The sequence below is a fragment of the Euprymna scolopes genome, chromosome 43, assembly GCF_053919585.1.
Source record: "Euprymna scolopes isolate OS-2025 chromosome 43, ASM5391958v1, whole genome shotgun sequence".
Classification (NCBI taxonomy): Eukaryota; Metazoa; Mollusca; class Cephalopoda; order Sepiida; family Sepiolidae; genus Euprymna; species Euprymna scolopes.
In genome coordinates this window covers 62759844-62775691 of record NC_136524.1, presented here as the reverse complement: position 1 = coordinate 62775691, position 15848 = coordinate 62759844, and the positions used below count along the sequence as shown (strand labels likewise).

The following is a 15848-nucleotide window of genomic DNA, read 5'->3' as shown; positions in this document are numbered from 1 at the left end:
ATATATATATATATATGCGTGTGTGTATGTGTATCTGTGTGTAAGTGTTTTTCCTTCAATTATATTTCACTTTGTTTATATACCTATCCTTAATGTATAAAGCTCAATGTAAATACAGAGCATATAACAAACAAATGACAAAAGTTTCCAAATTTCATGATGTTAACCATCTTACAGCATATTCATTTAAGTACGTTGACATTTACAATTTTTGACAGCGCCTATTCCGTAGCACAAAACCATTCATTTAATTATTATATCAATAAATGAATTTATTCTGCTCTTAAATTCACCAGAAAAAATGCCCCTATCAATTCATTAAAAGAAAATAAATGCATATGGGCATGCTTACAAAATCCAAGAATTAGGAGAGAAGTTGCAATTACCTTTTATTTTTTTTATTTTTTACGCCATGTCGTAATGAAACATAAAAAAATAAAAGGTAATTGCAACTTCTCTCCTAATTCTTGGATATTGTAATCATGCCTATATGCATTTATTTTCTTTTAATGGATTGATAGGGGCATTTTTTCTGATGAATTTAAGAGCAGAATAAATTCATTAATATATATATATATTTATATATATATATATATATGTATCAAACAACACACACATTATATATATATATATATATATATATATATATATATATATATATATATATATCGGTATGTTTATTGCATATATATCTTTTTTACCCAAATACTAGCCATTCTATCGAGCAATTTATTTGATTAGTTTATTTAGTCCTATATAACAATTTCTATCATTTAAACAAGATTTTGATAATATTATTTTCCCAATAAATCCGAAGGCATTGCTTGTACTTCCGGTTGACATATGTTAATTCTAGAGAACACGTATTGTCCTAACCCCCTTAACAAATAAATTTCGACCCCCTATTTTTCTCAATGTCGACTGCCATACTACCCATCCCATTACACAATATGCACGGGTCCCTTAGTTACACAGTTCTAATAGCACCTGTTCAAACACCAAATTATCTCTTAGCTTCAAAGACCACATGAGTGACACTGTTTACTTCCATCACATCGTGACGCATGTAACAATTTATATACTAATAGACTACTACTACTACTACTACTACTACTACTACTAATAATAATAATAATAGTAATAATAAAGCTTATTAATAAATAAATAAATAAATAAATAAACAACGCCCTCCCCACCACAAAAAGTTTCACCAGCCTCGGCCGATTCCACAAAAAATGATCTTCAGGGTTGAAGAGAGAAAGATCGTGGGGGATAGCACCAAGCAGACCTACACTGGGATGATGCAAAGGGTACTTGAATTTTGGAGAGGTCCATCGTCGCTTTAATTCCAGAGAAGACCAATTATCGTTGATGTTGCAATAACGTTAATTAATTCGCAAAATTATCAAAAGACGGATAGAGGGCTGGAAATCTGAGTAGACTTGTTATCATTTGGACTCCAAATGAACACCACTTCTTATTGCTAGTGAACTTATGACTTATGTGAAAACTCCTAGCAAGTTAACAATAGACATCTGTAGTCTATGCGTTCACTGACAAATAGAAACGAACAATTAGTTGTCAAATAAAGGAACAAGCAGAGTATAAACTAACACTTCAATAGTTTTTTTTTTTAATTTATTTATCAATACTCGAGTTCGAATCTCACGTAAATCTAAAGGTCGTCGACCAGTTCTGTAGTTACTACTGCTGTTTCCAACATTACGGTTATACATTTGTTTCCCTAATAAGTGAATTCATTTCTAAACTTGGTTACTTAATATTTTCAACAAATAAGCCCTTTCTTTTTTAAAAGAAGTAAATCCTCTATCGATTTAATTTTGAAGACCAACTTGACTTCTAATAGTGGCGCTGATTGGTGGACACATCTAACTTGGTTTTTGATTTGCTTAACCAGAAACAATCTCTGCTACGAACTGAGATAGGTCCTGGATGTTATATAGAAAACTACTCCTTACTATCTTTCCTTTTTGAGTCCACAAACAGTCCACTTCTACACATTCACCTAGTTTGTTTGGGTCAACCTAAAAACTGTTCCCTTGGCTTGAAAACCTCCCGTCGAGCCACCTGGCTTCGACGTCAACAAGAAGACGCAAGGCGACCAGACGAACACACGTGGGGTGCTCGCAGTATTACGCATGCATACACGCATACTTACAGAAACACACGGACTCAGTCTAACGTACGTACGAACATTCAAATCATATGAGAAACCTTGAATTTTACTCTGATCTCGTGAGGAGGATTCAATGGAGATAATACAACCGATTTCACTGATAAACTACCAGTGGGCTTTCGGCAGGCAACGAACTTTCCTACTTCCTTTATATGTTAAGCAAGGTGGTTTAATAAATGTTCGAACGAGACATTGACTTTCTGTAACATTACACATGTTTACGCATACGTTAACATGCAGACACCCGGTGGCCCAAAACGTTGTAGCAGAGTACGTAGCAAGGAATATAGGACAAGTGATAACTTGATTCCTTTTTTTGTAATAATGGCATTTATTTCTGTGTACTTTCGCGAATAAAACGTGACACGTGCTCCTCTCTAATCTCTAGCACACTTTCTTTTTTATAATCTTTTACTTTTTCCTTATGGTGTTGTCACTTCGCACGTGGCTCGGCAATTGTGTACAGCTGCCACACTCTGTTAGATTTCTATGTCCATGTGTCCATGATTTCAGATATAGTATAGAGAAAAAGGAGATGCTTCTACATTCCAACAACTATCTAGAAGCAACGCATCTCAACCATAAGAAGACTTGTTTTACTGAAACATTCTGACGACCGCTCAGAATACTTGAAATGTTAACACATTTTGTCTAGTCTCGAAAGAAAATGGATACCACTGCAAGGGTAGCTGCGCGTGTAACTGTAAGTCATCCCCAACCACTCTTCTCCTGAATCAGCACTGCTTAAGTCCAGTGGCAAGAAGTGCTAGACGACTAGAAACAATGCCGAGATAAGCGGAGAGCACATGCGGCACCTGTAATTCCCAAATGGTCACCCATTTTAGTATTGGTCATGCTTAACGTTGCATCACTTCGGTGATCTGACGCGAACCGGTGTTTCAACGTGATTATGGCGTATATAACACAATAAGATTGACTTTTTAATGTTGTAGTGATGAGCCGAAGTTACAACTCTACCTTTATACGAAATATCATCCACTCAATATTTATTTCCGCCTCACGGCAGGACGATGTGACACGACGGTCGGAAAGTGGGGTTTGAAGAGCCGGTGCTCCAGAGAAAACACACTCTGGCATAAAAAAAAACGCCTGGAGAGCTCCGTCGGCATTCCCCAGTCCGGCTTTTTAGACGATTAGCAATTAATTGACATATTCTCAAAGAAAGAAGGTAGAATCTGGGAGAGTAGATCTCCTAGATTTGCACAAGATCAAAGCCATACCTTAGTTAAGAGGGAAAAAGTCATCTCAACAAAAGGCTCTCTTCTGTTGACTTTGGTGTCGAGGGAAAACTCTTGGCTAGTCTATTACAAACATTTGGTTTTGTAGTAGTAGTAGCAGTAGTAATAGTAGTAGTAGTATTATTAATTGCAATAATAATGCAAAAAAGTGAATTATGTCCCTTGCTTGTTTGTATTCAATTTGAAAGAAAAATAAATAATATTAAAGTGAAAATAGTTTAAATTACATAAAAAAAAACCCAGAACAAATGTACATAGAAAAGGCGGAAGGGTATGCGTGTTGATATTTTTCTATAAGATACGAAAAGTTAAAATCTAACGGTTGTTTATAGGTTTTGATCCTGATCTAGGGGGTTTGGAAATCTCAGTTGGTAACACTGTTATTTACGAGGCCACCTACACACGATAGTCATTTTAATGTCCGCGGATTTTCAACTGATTCATTTACTTATGTCTATATATTACAACACTTACTTATCTGCTGTTATTCTTTCATTTCTCCCCATTTTCTTTTTGTTCTGTTTTTCTTTTCATGTCTCTCTCTCTCTCTCTCTCTCTCTCTCTCTCTCTTTCAATTTTCCTCTTCCTTTTCTTTTCCCATCTAAACGCCATCTTCTTTTTGTTGTTCTACACTCGACCGCAAGCTTATACGCATGCGTAGTCACCTGAACAAACATGACCGGCAAAGACAAACACTTTCAATTAACTCACTAACGTATAGATTTCACTTAAGAGATGAAAATGGCGCCGATGAAGTGGTATCGGCGCGAATTGGCGTTTTCGAGTCCTGCCGCCATTCATGTATCACGTTCACTTGGGATGCTGAGAACCTTTTCGTGGTCACTTCCGTGAGTACCTGATTCTAAACGGATTCCGGAAGGGGTAGGGGTAATGCCATGAAGCCAGAAGAAAAATAAAAACAGGTAAAAAATGTCGTAAAATGCTGAGTCATACAAATTACGGGTTTTTATGACTTAGAGCAAATTAAACTTTTAGTAGAAACAACGTAAGTGCTGTATAAGCCTCTCGGTGACTCTTAAGTTCTTGTTTATTTGTATCGCCAAACAAGCGACTATTTAAACACTTTCTTCCTAATACGTTACCAGCTGATAGTCGTTGCTTATTTGAAAATGACGGCGACCCCCCCCCCTCCGTTTCCAAAAATTACATTTATTCCGTAACAAAAGCAAAGCAATATATGTTCTGTTGCTATAATTCATTGTTTTTGCCTTCGGTCAGTGAATGAGAAATGCTTCTAAGCCGAAGTAATTTTAATTTTTTATCCTAATGCAGAGTGTCTTTTCATGAATGTCCTGCGTCTGAAATCATGCTATGCGACATACAAATATCTTTGTGTGATGTTGCCAAGCTAATCAAAAACCTAGATCCCAATAAAACAACTGGCCCTGACAGTATTCCTATTATAGTGTTCAAAAAGCTTCAAGCAGAACTAGCTCCCATACTTACAAAGCTGTCTAAATGTTGTCTTAAGGAGAATTGCTTCCCAACACCCTGGAAAACCTCATCAATATGTCCCGTGTTTAAAAGTTTAGGTGATTGGTCATGCAATATGGATTCCGTCATGCTAGATCTGCAACAGATGTGCTAACGGTTATATCTCGTAGGATTAGTGAATCTCTCGATAGTGTTTTTCTTTCTCGGGCAATTGCTCTTAACATATCAAAGGCCTTTGATAGAGTATGACATAAAGGTCTACTCCACAAAATCTCCAGCTACGCTATAGCTGGAAATGTCTTCTCAATTATGAAATCATTTCTTTCGGATAGTGGTTAATGGGCAGACATCAGAAGCTCGTAGTATTAATGCTGGAGTCCGTCAGGGGTCCATCCTGGGCAACCCCTCTTCTGATCTACACCAACTATCTCCCAGAACACATCCTTAGATCATTCGTAACCATTTATGCAAATGACACTACCATCTATGGCAACACTTCAAAGGCAGTAAACGACCAATTCTCTTTGATTCTCTCTCCTCTGATCTTGAGCATGTGGTATAATAGGGAAAAGGGTGGCTTGTTAATTTTAATGCATCTAAAACCAAGTTTCTATTTTTACATCCTCAACGCTCTGATTTGAACTAGCATCAATTAAAATGAATGGCTCTCATCATAAGAAGGCTCCATTTTTTGACAAGCTTCTGGGTCTGACCTTTACTCCTGATCTGAGATGGAACACGTACATCAAATCCGTTGCCAAGGCTGCTGGAAAAAATAGTGGGATCATTCTACCAATCCAGTACTTACTGCTGATGCAATTCTCTACCTGTATAAAAACAAGTACACTCCAGGATGGAGTACTGTTGCCACATCTGGACAGGAGTTGTTAAAAAGATCTTATCCTACCTTGGAAGAGTTCACAATAGACTTCATAGCCTAGTGTGGGATCCCTTTTATTTTCCCTGCTATCTCTTTCCCACGTTGCGAGCCTGTCTCTACTTTATCGTTATTCTCATGGCAAATACTCGTCTGAGCTCCAATCTATGGTCCCCCCTTGTCTGACTTTCACGAAAAACACTCGTCGATTTGAAACCACTATCAATAATTTCCCCCACTCCATTTTTGCCATATGTGGAATATTAAAAATGAACTTTACTGAAAATAAAATAAATTATTATAAATGCTAATATAAAAAAGAAATTTTGATGTTATTATTTTGCTGCTTAGTAAACAGCGCATCAGAAAATATGTCTTACTCAATACTTGAACCGGATTATTCTAGTACTAGCAACATGACTTATGATTCAAAGACAGATATATTTTTCGACCTCCTCTGTGATATATTAATAATCTTAGTAAATAGCATAAATAGATATAAATATAAAATAAAAGTTTTAAAAAATCAATTGGAAATAACATCGTCTCTTAGAATATCTACATGTAGGTAATTACTAAGACTAATATCAGAAACACTCAAAAAAGATAATCTGAGATTATATATATATATATATATATATATATATATATATATGCATAAATATGCATATATGTGTGTATATATATTTATGTATACAGATACATATGTATATATATATATATATACATGCATATATATATATGAATACACACACAAACACAAATATATATATGTATATATGCATACAGAAGAACACAAATTTAAAACTGTCAATTATATTTTACATGAATTGATTATTCGACAGGATAGCTAAATAGGATATATTAAAATTTCCTTAATGGATTAAAATTTTCTTAATGGATTAAGGAAATTCCAATATTTCATATTTGAGTATCATGTTGAACAATCAATTCATATAAATTATAATTGACAGTCTTTAATTTGTGTTCTTCTATAATAAGCTTTATTTCCTATCTTAGCTGTATTGAGCCTTTTTATCAGTTTGAGATAATTATATAAATATTAATATTTATATTTACTTTAAGTTTACAGAAACTTTTGGCTTATAAGCTTAATATTTACTCCTTATTATATATATATATATATATATATATATATATATATATATATGCATAAATCCATAATATTTCACGAAAAAGTATTTTGATTATTTACCTCAGTCACAGAGGGTAATATTTTCAGGAGTGCTTTGAGTTTTTCGGTGCCAAACTTTTCGCTGGCACCGTCTCGAAGATGTTGGGTTATTTCCTCGTTGGACGTCTTGAACTGTTTCAGAAAAATGTTGACGTTCAAACTTCGTTTACTGTCTAACAAGTTTATCTGTAAATAAGTTAAACATTGAAAACAAATTAGTTTTAAAAAGTAGACATGATAAATAACAAAGAAAAAAAAAAACAAATAACAAAACCAAAAAAACAATAAAGAACAGTTCTGGATTTTTAGGTGAAGGTTGATTGTTATTACTTGTTTTGATTGGACTATTGCTCTCACCTTGAGTGTTATTTGTGCAACATTTAATCGGAGTAGCCTCCGACGTTCGTCAGGCATGTTGGTCGCCTCTACTATATGTATTCATATGCATATATCTGTATTTATTATGTATAAAAATAATGAAACAAAAAAGATGCAATATTTACCTAATATAAGCAATGGTGAAGGTCAATCTAATATAAATACCAGTACTTATATATAAATATTTTAATCACAACCAAATAAAAGAGCTCAACAATAAATTTGATTGTAAATTTCAACTTACAGTCTTAATTTTTTTCATTATATATATATATATATACATATATATATATATATATATATATATATATATATATATATGTGTGAGTGCGTGTGTGTGTTTGTGTGTATGTGTGTGTAGTATTTCAAAATATGTGCTGTATTATTGATTTAAATAACAATTAGTTGATTCGATGAAAATATAGGAGTGGTAAATGTAAAAAAAAAACAAAAAAACTATTTCGCATCTATTCCTTAAATTTATTATTTTTATAATAAAGCTTTACCTAAAAGTATATTTGTGCTTGCAAGTGCCTGTACATGAGAACTGTCTCTAAACTCTGCTGCAGTTGTATAATGAATCGAATTTTTCTGAGCCAGCGAAAAAAAAAAAATTAAACCGACCAGTAAAAATAAACTTCTAAGAAACTTTTTTTTTTTGTCCTTTTTATCTTATTTTTTGTTTTTATTGTTTATGTTTTTAAAGATGAAAATTGATGATTTGGATTATTTGGATTATTAGAACTATTGTTCTTATCTTTAGCGTTATTTTGACAACGTTTCAGTCAATGTAATCTTCAACCTTTTTAAGGAAAATCTCGCAAGAACCCACGGTGTAAATTCAGTTGTAAATGTCACTCTCTTCTGAAGATTAAATGTTCAATCAATAACAATATATATATAGTAAATAGTCAAGTATTATCAGCAATACGTGTGTATATATGTATATATATATATATTTATATATATATATATATATATATATATATATATATAACTTATATGAGTTAGAAGAAGAGAGTAAGTTCAATTGTATAAGAGGAGACTTATCGGGATAATATAAAGCTCAACAAATTTCATTGAAGCTTATATATGAAAACAATAATAGTGGAAAATGAAGTCACAAATACTATATATATATATATATATATATATATATATATATATATATATATATTGGTAAATATAAAATGAGTCATTAATTCAATAAGGGTATACAGACATTTAGTTGGGGCATAGAGGAGACTGTTTATACCAAGGTATTTCGAAGCCTAATGCTTCTCATCAGAAGAGTAAAAAAGATGCTAGGTAGCATAGTGGGGATGTGACGTCTAGCGAGGGATTCGTCAGGAACGAAATAAATAAATAATACAATTATTGATGTTGTTTGAGACTATATGGGACGACTCCAATATTTTCCCCGATTCTGTTACAATTGCCTAGTCCGCACTAAACCCCCGCTTCCAAACAATTACTGATTCTGATTCTTTATAAATCTCTAAATATTTAAATATAAAATTGTTATTTTTCCCCGATTACTGTAAAAAAAAAACACACATCTTAAATGTGCTTGTATTTTCTCAAACGTGAAAGCACACTTGTGAGGAAATGATCTAGAGATTTTAGCCTTACTGGAAGTTATAATCAGTAAATATTTATTATTTCATTATCACTAAAAGCAGTGGAAAATATTCCTTAAACCAACACTAAATAAAAAAAGATAATTTTAGGAATCGGTTTCGGCATCGGAAAAAAGTCGCAAAATTTTCCGATTCCGATACCCGAAAAAGCTCCAATTTTTTCTATTCCCGATTCCGATTAATTGTCCTAACACTAATATATATATATATATATATATATATATATATATATATATATATATATATATATATATATATATATATATATATACGCACAGACACACATATACATAATATTTTTCAAAATACACGCATGGAAACATACGTTGAATACAAAGTCTTTTTTTCATACACGCGCGTGCGCACACACACACATATGAGTGTGTAATGGTTAGGAGCCTTGACTGCCATAAAGGCGGTCGGGTTTCAATCCTGGCTTGAGGTAGTTGCCTGTCTAGCCCCACTGATGAGCCGTGAAACAGCGAAACAGTACTGTATGTGGATGACTATAATGCTCCTCATCTTGAGTTGAGCATATTGAAAAGTTATGCACGAATTGCCATTAGCGTATAAAGCGATGCTCTTTGTGTAAACAAATCGAGCTTAGGTATTTCAGACGATGTCAAAACATCGTCAATTCACAACTCGCACAACAGCAGCCGATTAGCGTAATGTTTAGGAGCCTTGACTGTTGTAGAGGCGGTCGGGTTTCAATCCTGGCTTGAGGTAGTTGCCTGTCAAGCCGCACTGATGAGCTGGTGAAAAAGCGATAGAGTACTGTATATATATATATATATATATATATATATATATATATATATATATATATATATATATATATATATATATATTCAACATATGTTTCTATGGGTGAATTTAAAAAAAAAATATTAGTGGTTGTTTCCTGACGTTTTATTATTGAAAGTAAAAAAACAACAGATATCCACTTTTATATATTAGTGACAAAATATGTTACAACAACGGTCACCTCGAATCATCGCGACCCCCACGTATTAATTTTTCGCTAGGAGATTCTAAACTTTTAAATAAAATTAGACGAAGGATATTGCTCCTATTTACTTGCCTCTCAACGAGAGCAGAGTTAGGCAAAAGGTCAGTATTTTTAATGCAGGGAGGATCGAGCGCCCCCAAAAGGGCACTCTGGATTGGAACAAAAATTTTATTTGTCTTCGCATAAAAGGATTCCTCTTTCGCTGATTGAGAACAGAAAAAGTCGAAGTGCTGTACAAGAAAATATAGGAAACTTTAATATTAAGAATTAACATAAAAAAATATCGGGTGGGGTTCTGTTTAAGACTCTATTAACATCCTACATTGTTTGTATTTCAAACATTGTACAAGTCTTCAGCTTTGTTAAAAATAAAAAGGCTATAGAATTTCAACAAACACATTAGATGACACTTAAAGGTGTTGGATGGCATGAAACTTGATAAATAATGGGATGGACTAAGGTCTATTAAATAGAATATCTTTGAAAATATGTACGAAATCATTGTTGCTGCTCTTATTACAGCGCCCACACGTACGCGCGTATAGACATAGATATTATAATATATATCATTATGTAAAGATTTCTTTAGAAAAAAAATCCTTTAAATGAAAAACATATTAAATTTTTTAGATAGGTACAAACTTGCAAGAAAAATAGAAGCTCATTATATATATATATATATATATATATATATATATATATATATATATATATATATATATATATATATATATACGTTGGATTATAAAAAACTATTCTTTTAATGTGTATGTTCAATATTTTTGTATTCAAATTGTCACAATTAATTAATCTCAATAAAAATGAACTTTAAGAGCATATAGATCGCTAGTAAACATTCCAAAGCCAAAGATGTATTTATTTTACACTAATAGTGTTTTTTTTTGTTAATATGGCGTGTCTTACACGTGTTTTATTAAATGATTGAAATTCACCAAACAACTCATCAGGGACAGATTTATGTTTCTCAGAAAAAAAAAAAATTAGTTGGAGATATTTTCCGTTTGGTTTAAAAAGGATAAATGTTGATAAAAAGGAAGTGGAAAATTTTTAAACCCATAAGCGTAAAACAAATATTACTTATTACAGAATATATTGGCTAATATTCCGAAGAAAAACTTCAAAAATTTGCTGACATATTCTGCAATAAACAGGGCCTTTTCTACTCTTATGACTTTTTAAAGGCAATCAATCGATTTGATTACACCGATTTCGATGACAATAAAAGTATAGGAGGGTGGAATTCCATTGTCTTCGGCCGTTAAAAAATAATCTTTCTAGACTGAAGCAGTTCTTGTGTCTACCAAGCGTGACTTTTAGGGGAAACAATATTTTCTCAACATTAAAAACAGACTTTGTGTTCATACAGATTTCACGGGGGGGGGGCAATGCATGTGATCTTAGGCAATTTAGTCTTCTGTTAATTTTAAAAACGATTTCTCTTGTCGTCACAACGTTCAACCATGGAAATTTGTCAATTTAACTTACGAGCTAACTGGACTTTATTTGGCCTAGAAGAGTACATTGTCGAATGTTGTAGCTTTCTCAATGGTGTTTGTGTGTAAGACGGGACAATTCTTTTTGTCTCAATTAATAATGACAATTTTTGCTGAACAGTCATTCCCGCATTAAAATCGACCTTGTGTCTGACTGTCCTCGTGGAGAGGCAAGTTGAAACCTTTTTAAATTACATTCTCGTATGATTCGCATGGCCAAATTGTTCGGTTTGTTTTATTTGTTTTATTTTGTCTAAATTTCGTTTCTGAATTTTTGAGATGATGATTGAGTATTCGTATTATTTGGATTCTTCAGATTACTGTGCTCATCTTGAGTGTTATTTTTCATAATGTTTCGGTTGATATCACCTCCGACCTTCTTCAAGCGTATTTTGTTGAACTCGGGAATTTCGTGCAGGTTTCCGAGTTCGAAAGAAAGATTCCCGAGTTCGACAAGACACACCCGAAGAAAGTCGGAGGTTACATCGACTAAAACTTTGTAAAAATAACAATAATTGTGTAAACAATAGCCCGAAGAATGTAAATAATACGCATTTTTTTTTTTATTTTTTGCTGTTGTTTTTATTGGAACCAAATGTCATTTGTTTTTGTTTACAAAACTTCGAATTCTAAATCTCGACTTCTGAATTACATGTTTTCTTTCGTGTAGAGATAGCTATATATTTGTTTCGAATGCAGGTGATTTAGAATATATCGAGTTATGGCTCTGTTTATGCAACTAAAAGCCATCGTAATAGCAGTTTTAATTGCTGAAATTGAGGACAATATAAATAATTCTGATTTCGTTTATGAACGTCTCCCTGAAAAAGAGATAGGATTCATTTCCAGATGATTTCCCTTAATCCCAGCTTCAAACCAAGAGCTTCAAAGATCAAGGGTTTTCCTAAGGATGTTGGTGGTACCTATAATTGCAGAGGTTTGAAGGCCGCCTAAAACATCGGGGATTCGTAGTTTTTTCAATTGTCCTTCCAGACGACTTGATACTACTCCTAGTGTACCAACTACGGCCGAGATTATTTGTGTTTTAACCCCGTGTATACGCCTTATCTCCAAGGCCAATGGAGCATAATTGCTCCACTTCTCGTTCTCCTTCTCTCTCACATTCCTGTCCCAGGGTACTGAGGAGTCTACAATCTGCCAGTTTTTTTAGACTTTGTTAATGATGACTAAATCCAGACGATTATGTTCCAATTGCTTGGTCGTTATGACACTTTTGTCCCACCATACCTCTACATTGCCATCCTTACTACTACTACTACTACTACTACTACTACTACTAATAATAATAATAATAATATTAATAATAATAATATTAAACGTAAAACAAACAGAAAGAAATCAGTTCAAATTGATGAAAAATGTGGTTTTGAAAATGGATAATAAAATAAAAGACATCACAAACAAATAAAAAACAAACATTATTTCACGCATATGATTTATGATGTATTCTTTCTAATGTTTTGTCTTACATGGGTCAAATTTCTTTGAATTTTTTCATTAAAAATTTGTCAAGATAAACAATGTATTTTTGAAGTAAATTATTGACAGAATAATATACCCTAATCACACTTTGAGATCTCTATCTCTTTTTCATATCTGCTTATATATAAAAGACACTTTGTCCGTCTGTTTGCTCTCTCTCTCTCTCTCTTTCTCTCTCACACACATTGTCTGCCTACTGTTTATCTCTCTCTCTTTCTCTGTTTGGATGTGCGTGTAAGTTCATTGCGTATGAACTACGAAATCACACTTTGAGATATCTCTCATAGCTCTTATATTTAAAAGACATTTTGTTTGTTTGTGTGTGTGTATGCGCACGCGCGTGTGTGGATATATGCGAGCTTGATCCTTATGGATTTCGAGACGACTTGGCCGATTTTTATGAAATTTCACACAAATGTACTTTATGCATTCGGGAGTGTTCTTACATATTTTATATATCGGAATGTTTCCGATAAGTATAGAAAATTGATAATCGAACAAATCCTATTAAAGTTTCATTTTGACCAAAGTTAACATGCTTAACATTACAAAGACAATTGAGAAGCTTTATCACTACAAAAGCAGAAGGGCCCAGCGTATAAAATCAACAGTAGGTTCTTTGATAAGACAGGGGCGCATTCGAATATTTTCCGCTTAGAGCACAACAATGATGATATTGACTTTTGCATTTAAAACTTTACTTTAAGCCATTATATTAAAATAACTTTATAAAATGAACAGTAGGCATTTTACAGTGCAATATAGACTAGACTCTATTGTGGACTAAGTCACTGCGGAGAGGCACATTAAGCCTTCTGGTGCAGTGCGGTAGGTCTCTAGTGTTTATGACAATAAAAGTATTAAAAGTGTGAAGAATTCGTAGATCCTCATTCAATCCCAGCCAATATCGAGTTCTTTGCTAATATATATATATATATATATATATATATATATATATATATATATATATATATATATATTAGCAAAGAACCCGACATTGGAAGGAAAATATAAACAAAAAAAAATTATGTGTGCGAATTCTTTTTATCCCTTGGCATTTGGAATGGAAACTGATGCTATATATATATATATATATATATATATATATATATATATATATATATATATATATATACATGTATACATATATATATATATATATATATATATATATATATATATATATATATATAGTCATCCACATACAGTACAGTTTCGCTGAATCACAAGTCGTCAGTGCAGTAAGAAAGCAACTACCTCAAACCAGGATCGAAACTCGACCGCCCAAATGACAGTCGGTACTTCTAACCATTACGGCATTCGCCTGTTGCTATGTGGGTAGTGAATTGACAACGTTTTCGCATTGTCCAAATGCCTAAGCTCGATTTGTTTACACAAAAAGCATAGCTTAATACGCTAATTGCAGTTTGTATATCACTTCCCAATACGCTCAACCCAAGATAAGGTGAAAGAGAAACAAGTCGTTCGTTGATTTGGATGCATTGCTAGATTAAAAATATTGAAATTGAAAATAGGAATCTTTCTTGATGCAAGGTTTTTATTTTTTATTATAATTTTTAGGAAAAAAATCCATCTTCAAATTAGTATTGGTCCATTTTTTAAAAAGAAAATACACAAACTTGTTTTTAGTGTCGCTATTATCACTGCAATCGGCAATGTTGTTTTAGGTGTTATGAATTTAAATTCTAGTTGTGGAACATAAGAGCATCAGAAGTTGTCTATTTGGAAGCAATGATAGGTTAGAAACATTGTACTTGAAAATAAAAGATTATACATTTGTATATATAGATTATATATATATATATATATATATATATATATATATATATATATATATATATAGATGTTATTTGTTTTTGTTTTTGCGAAACGTTTTTTAATTAATTCAATTATTTACGAAAGTGCATTTTTACCTAAATGCGAGTTGAGAATAATTTTCCCTTTAACCAATTTGGCACCCCACATGGGGAGCGGTATACATATTGTTTTTAAAATATAATTATCCACTGACACGTGTTTCGTCACCTATGACTGATCAGAGTGGCTGAATAAAGCGAGGTATGTATGTATATATATATGTGTGTGTGTGTGTGTGTGTGTGTGTGTCTGTGTACATATATATTTGTATATATATATTTGTGTGTGTATATATATGCATATATATATATATATATATATTTGTATATATATATATATGAATATATATTTGTAGATGTATATTTGTATAGATAGATATTTATATATATATATATTTGTGTATGTATATATATATATATATATATATATATATATATATATATATATAGGGTAAACAGTTACATATGGTCGCTACAAAAAGCCATCTATTTCAGTCAATGAGACTTCGTCAGGCGACCCTAAACCCATGTGGCATCGATGGGTTCAGGGTCGAATAATAATAATAATAATAAGAAGAAGAAGAAGAAGAAGAAGTTTCATTGACTGAAACATGAAACATATGGTTGTTTGTAGCGACCCTATGTAACTGTTTACCCTAAAAAACGCTCTTGTTATTAAGCGCTATCTAACAATCTTGTTCTATTCATTAGTATATATATAATATATTAGAAGTACTATATTTTGGGAATTTATTTCATTTCTTGTTTTTTATTCGAACCTAAATACGAATTCTTGGAAATATTTCTTTAACATTTATCAAATCTAATATGGCGGCATAAGAAGATGTCTTCACGTGCTTTGAATTCAATTATTTTTTCTTAGTGGATGCAATAAGTATAATACAATGTGAACAAATACAGATTAAGGCGTTTGGACAATG

At 32.4% G+C, this 15848-nt stretch overlaps 1 protein-coding gene across 1 annotated transcript in view; it reads right to left on the bottom strand.

The window, feature by feature from the left end:
• LOC145268367 (uncharacterized) overlaps positions 1-15848 on the bottom strand; it is a 399446-nt gene that overhangs the window by 91480 nt on the left and 292118 nt on the right. The window contains exon 7 of the mRNA XM_080123915.1: positions 7005-7169. Within this exon, the coding sequence (XP_079980041.1) occupies positions 7005-7169 (165 nt within the window). The remainder of the gene's footprint in view (positions 1-7004; positions 7170-15848) is intronic.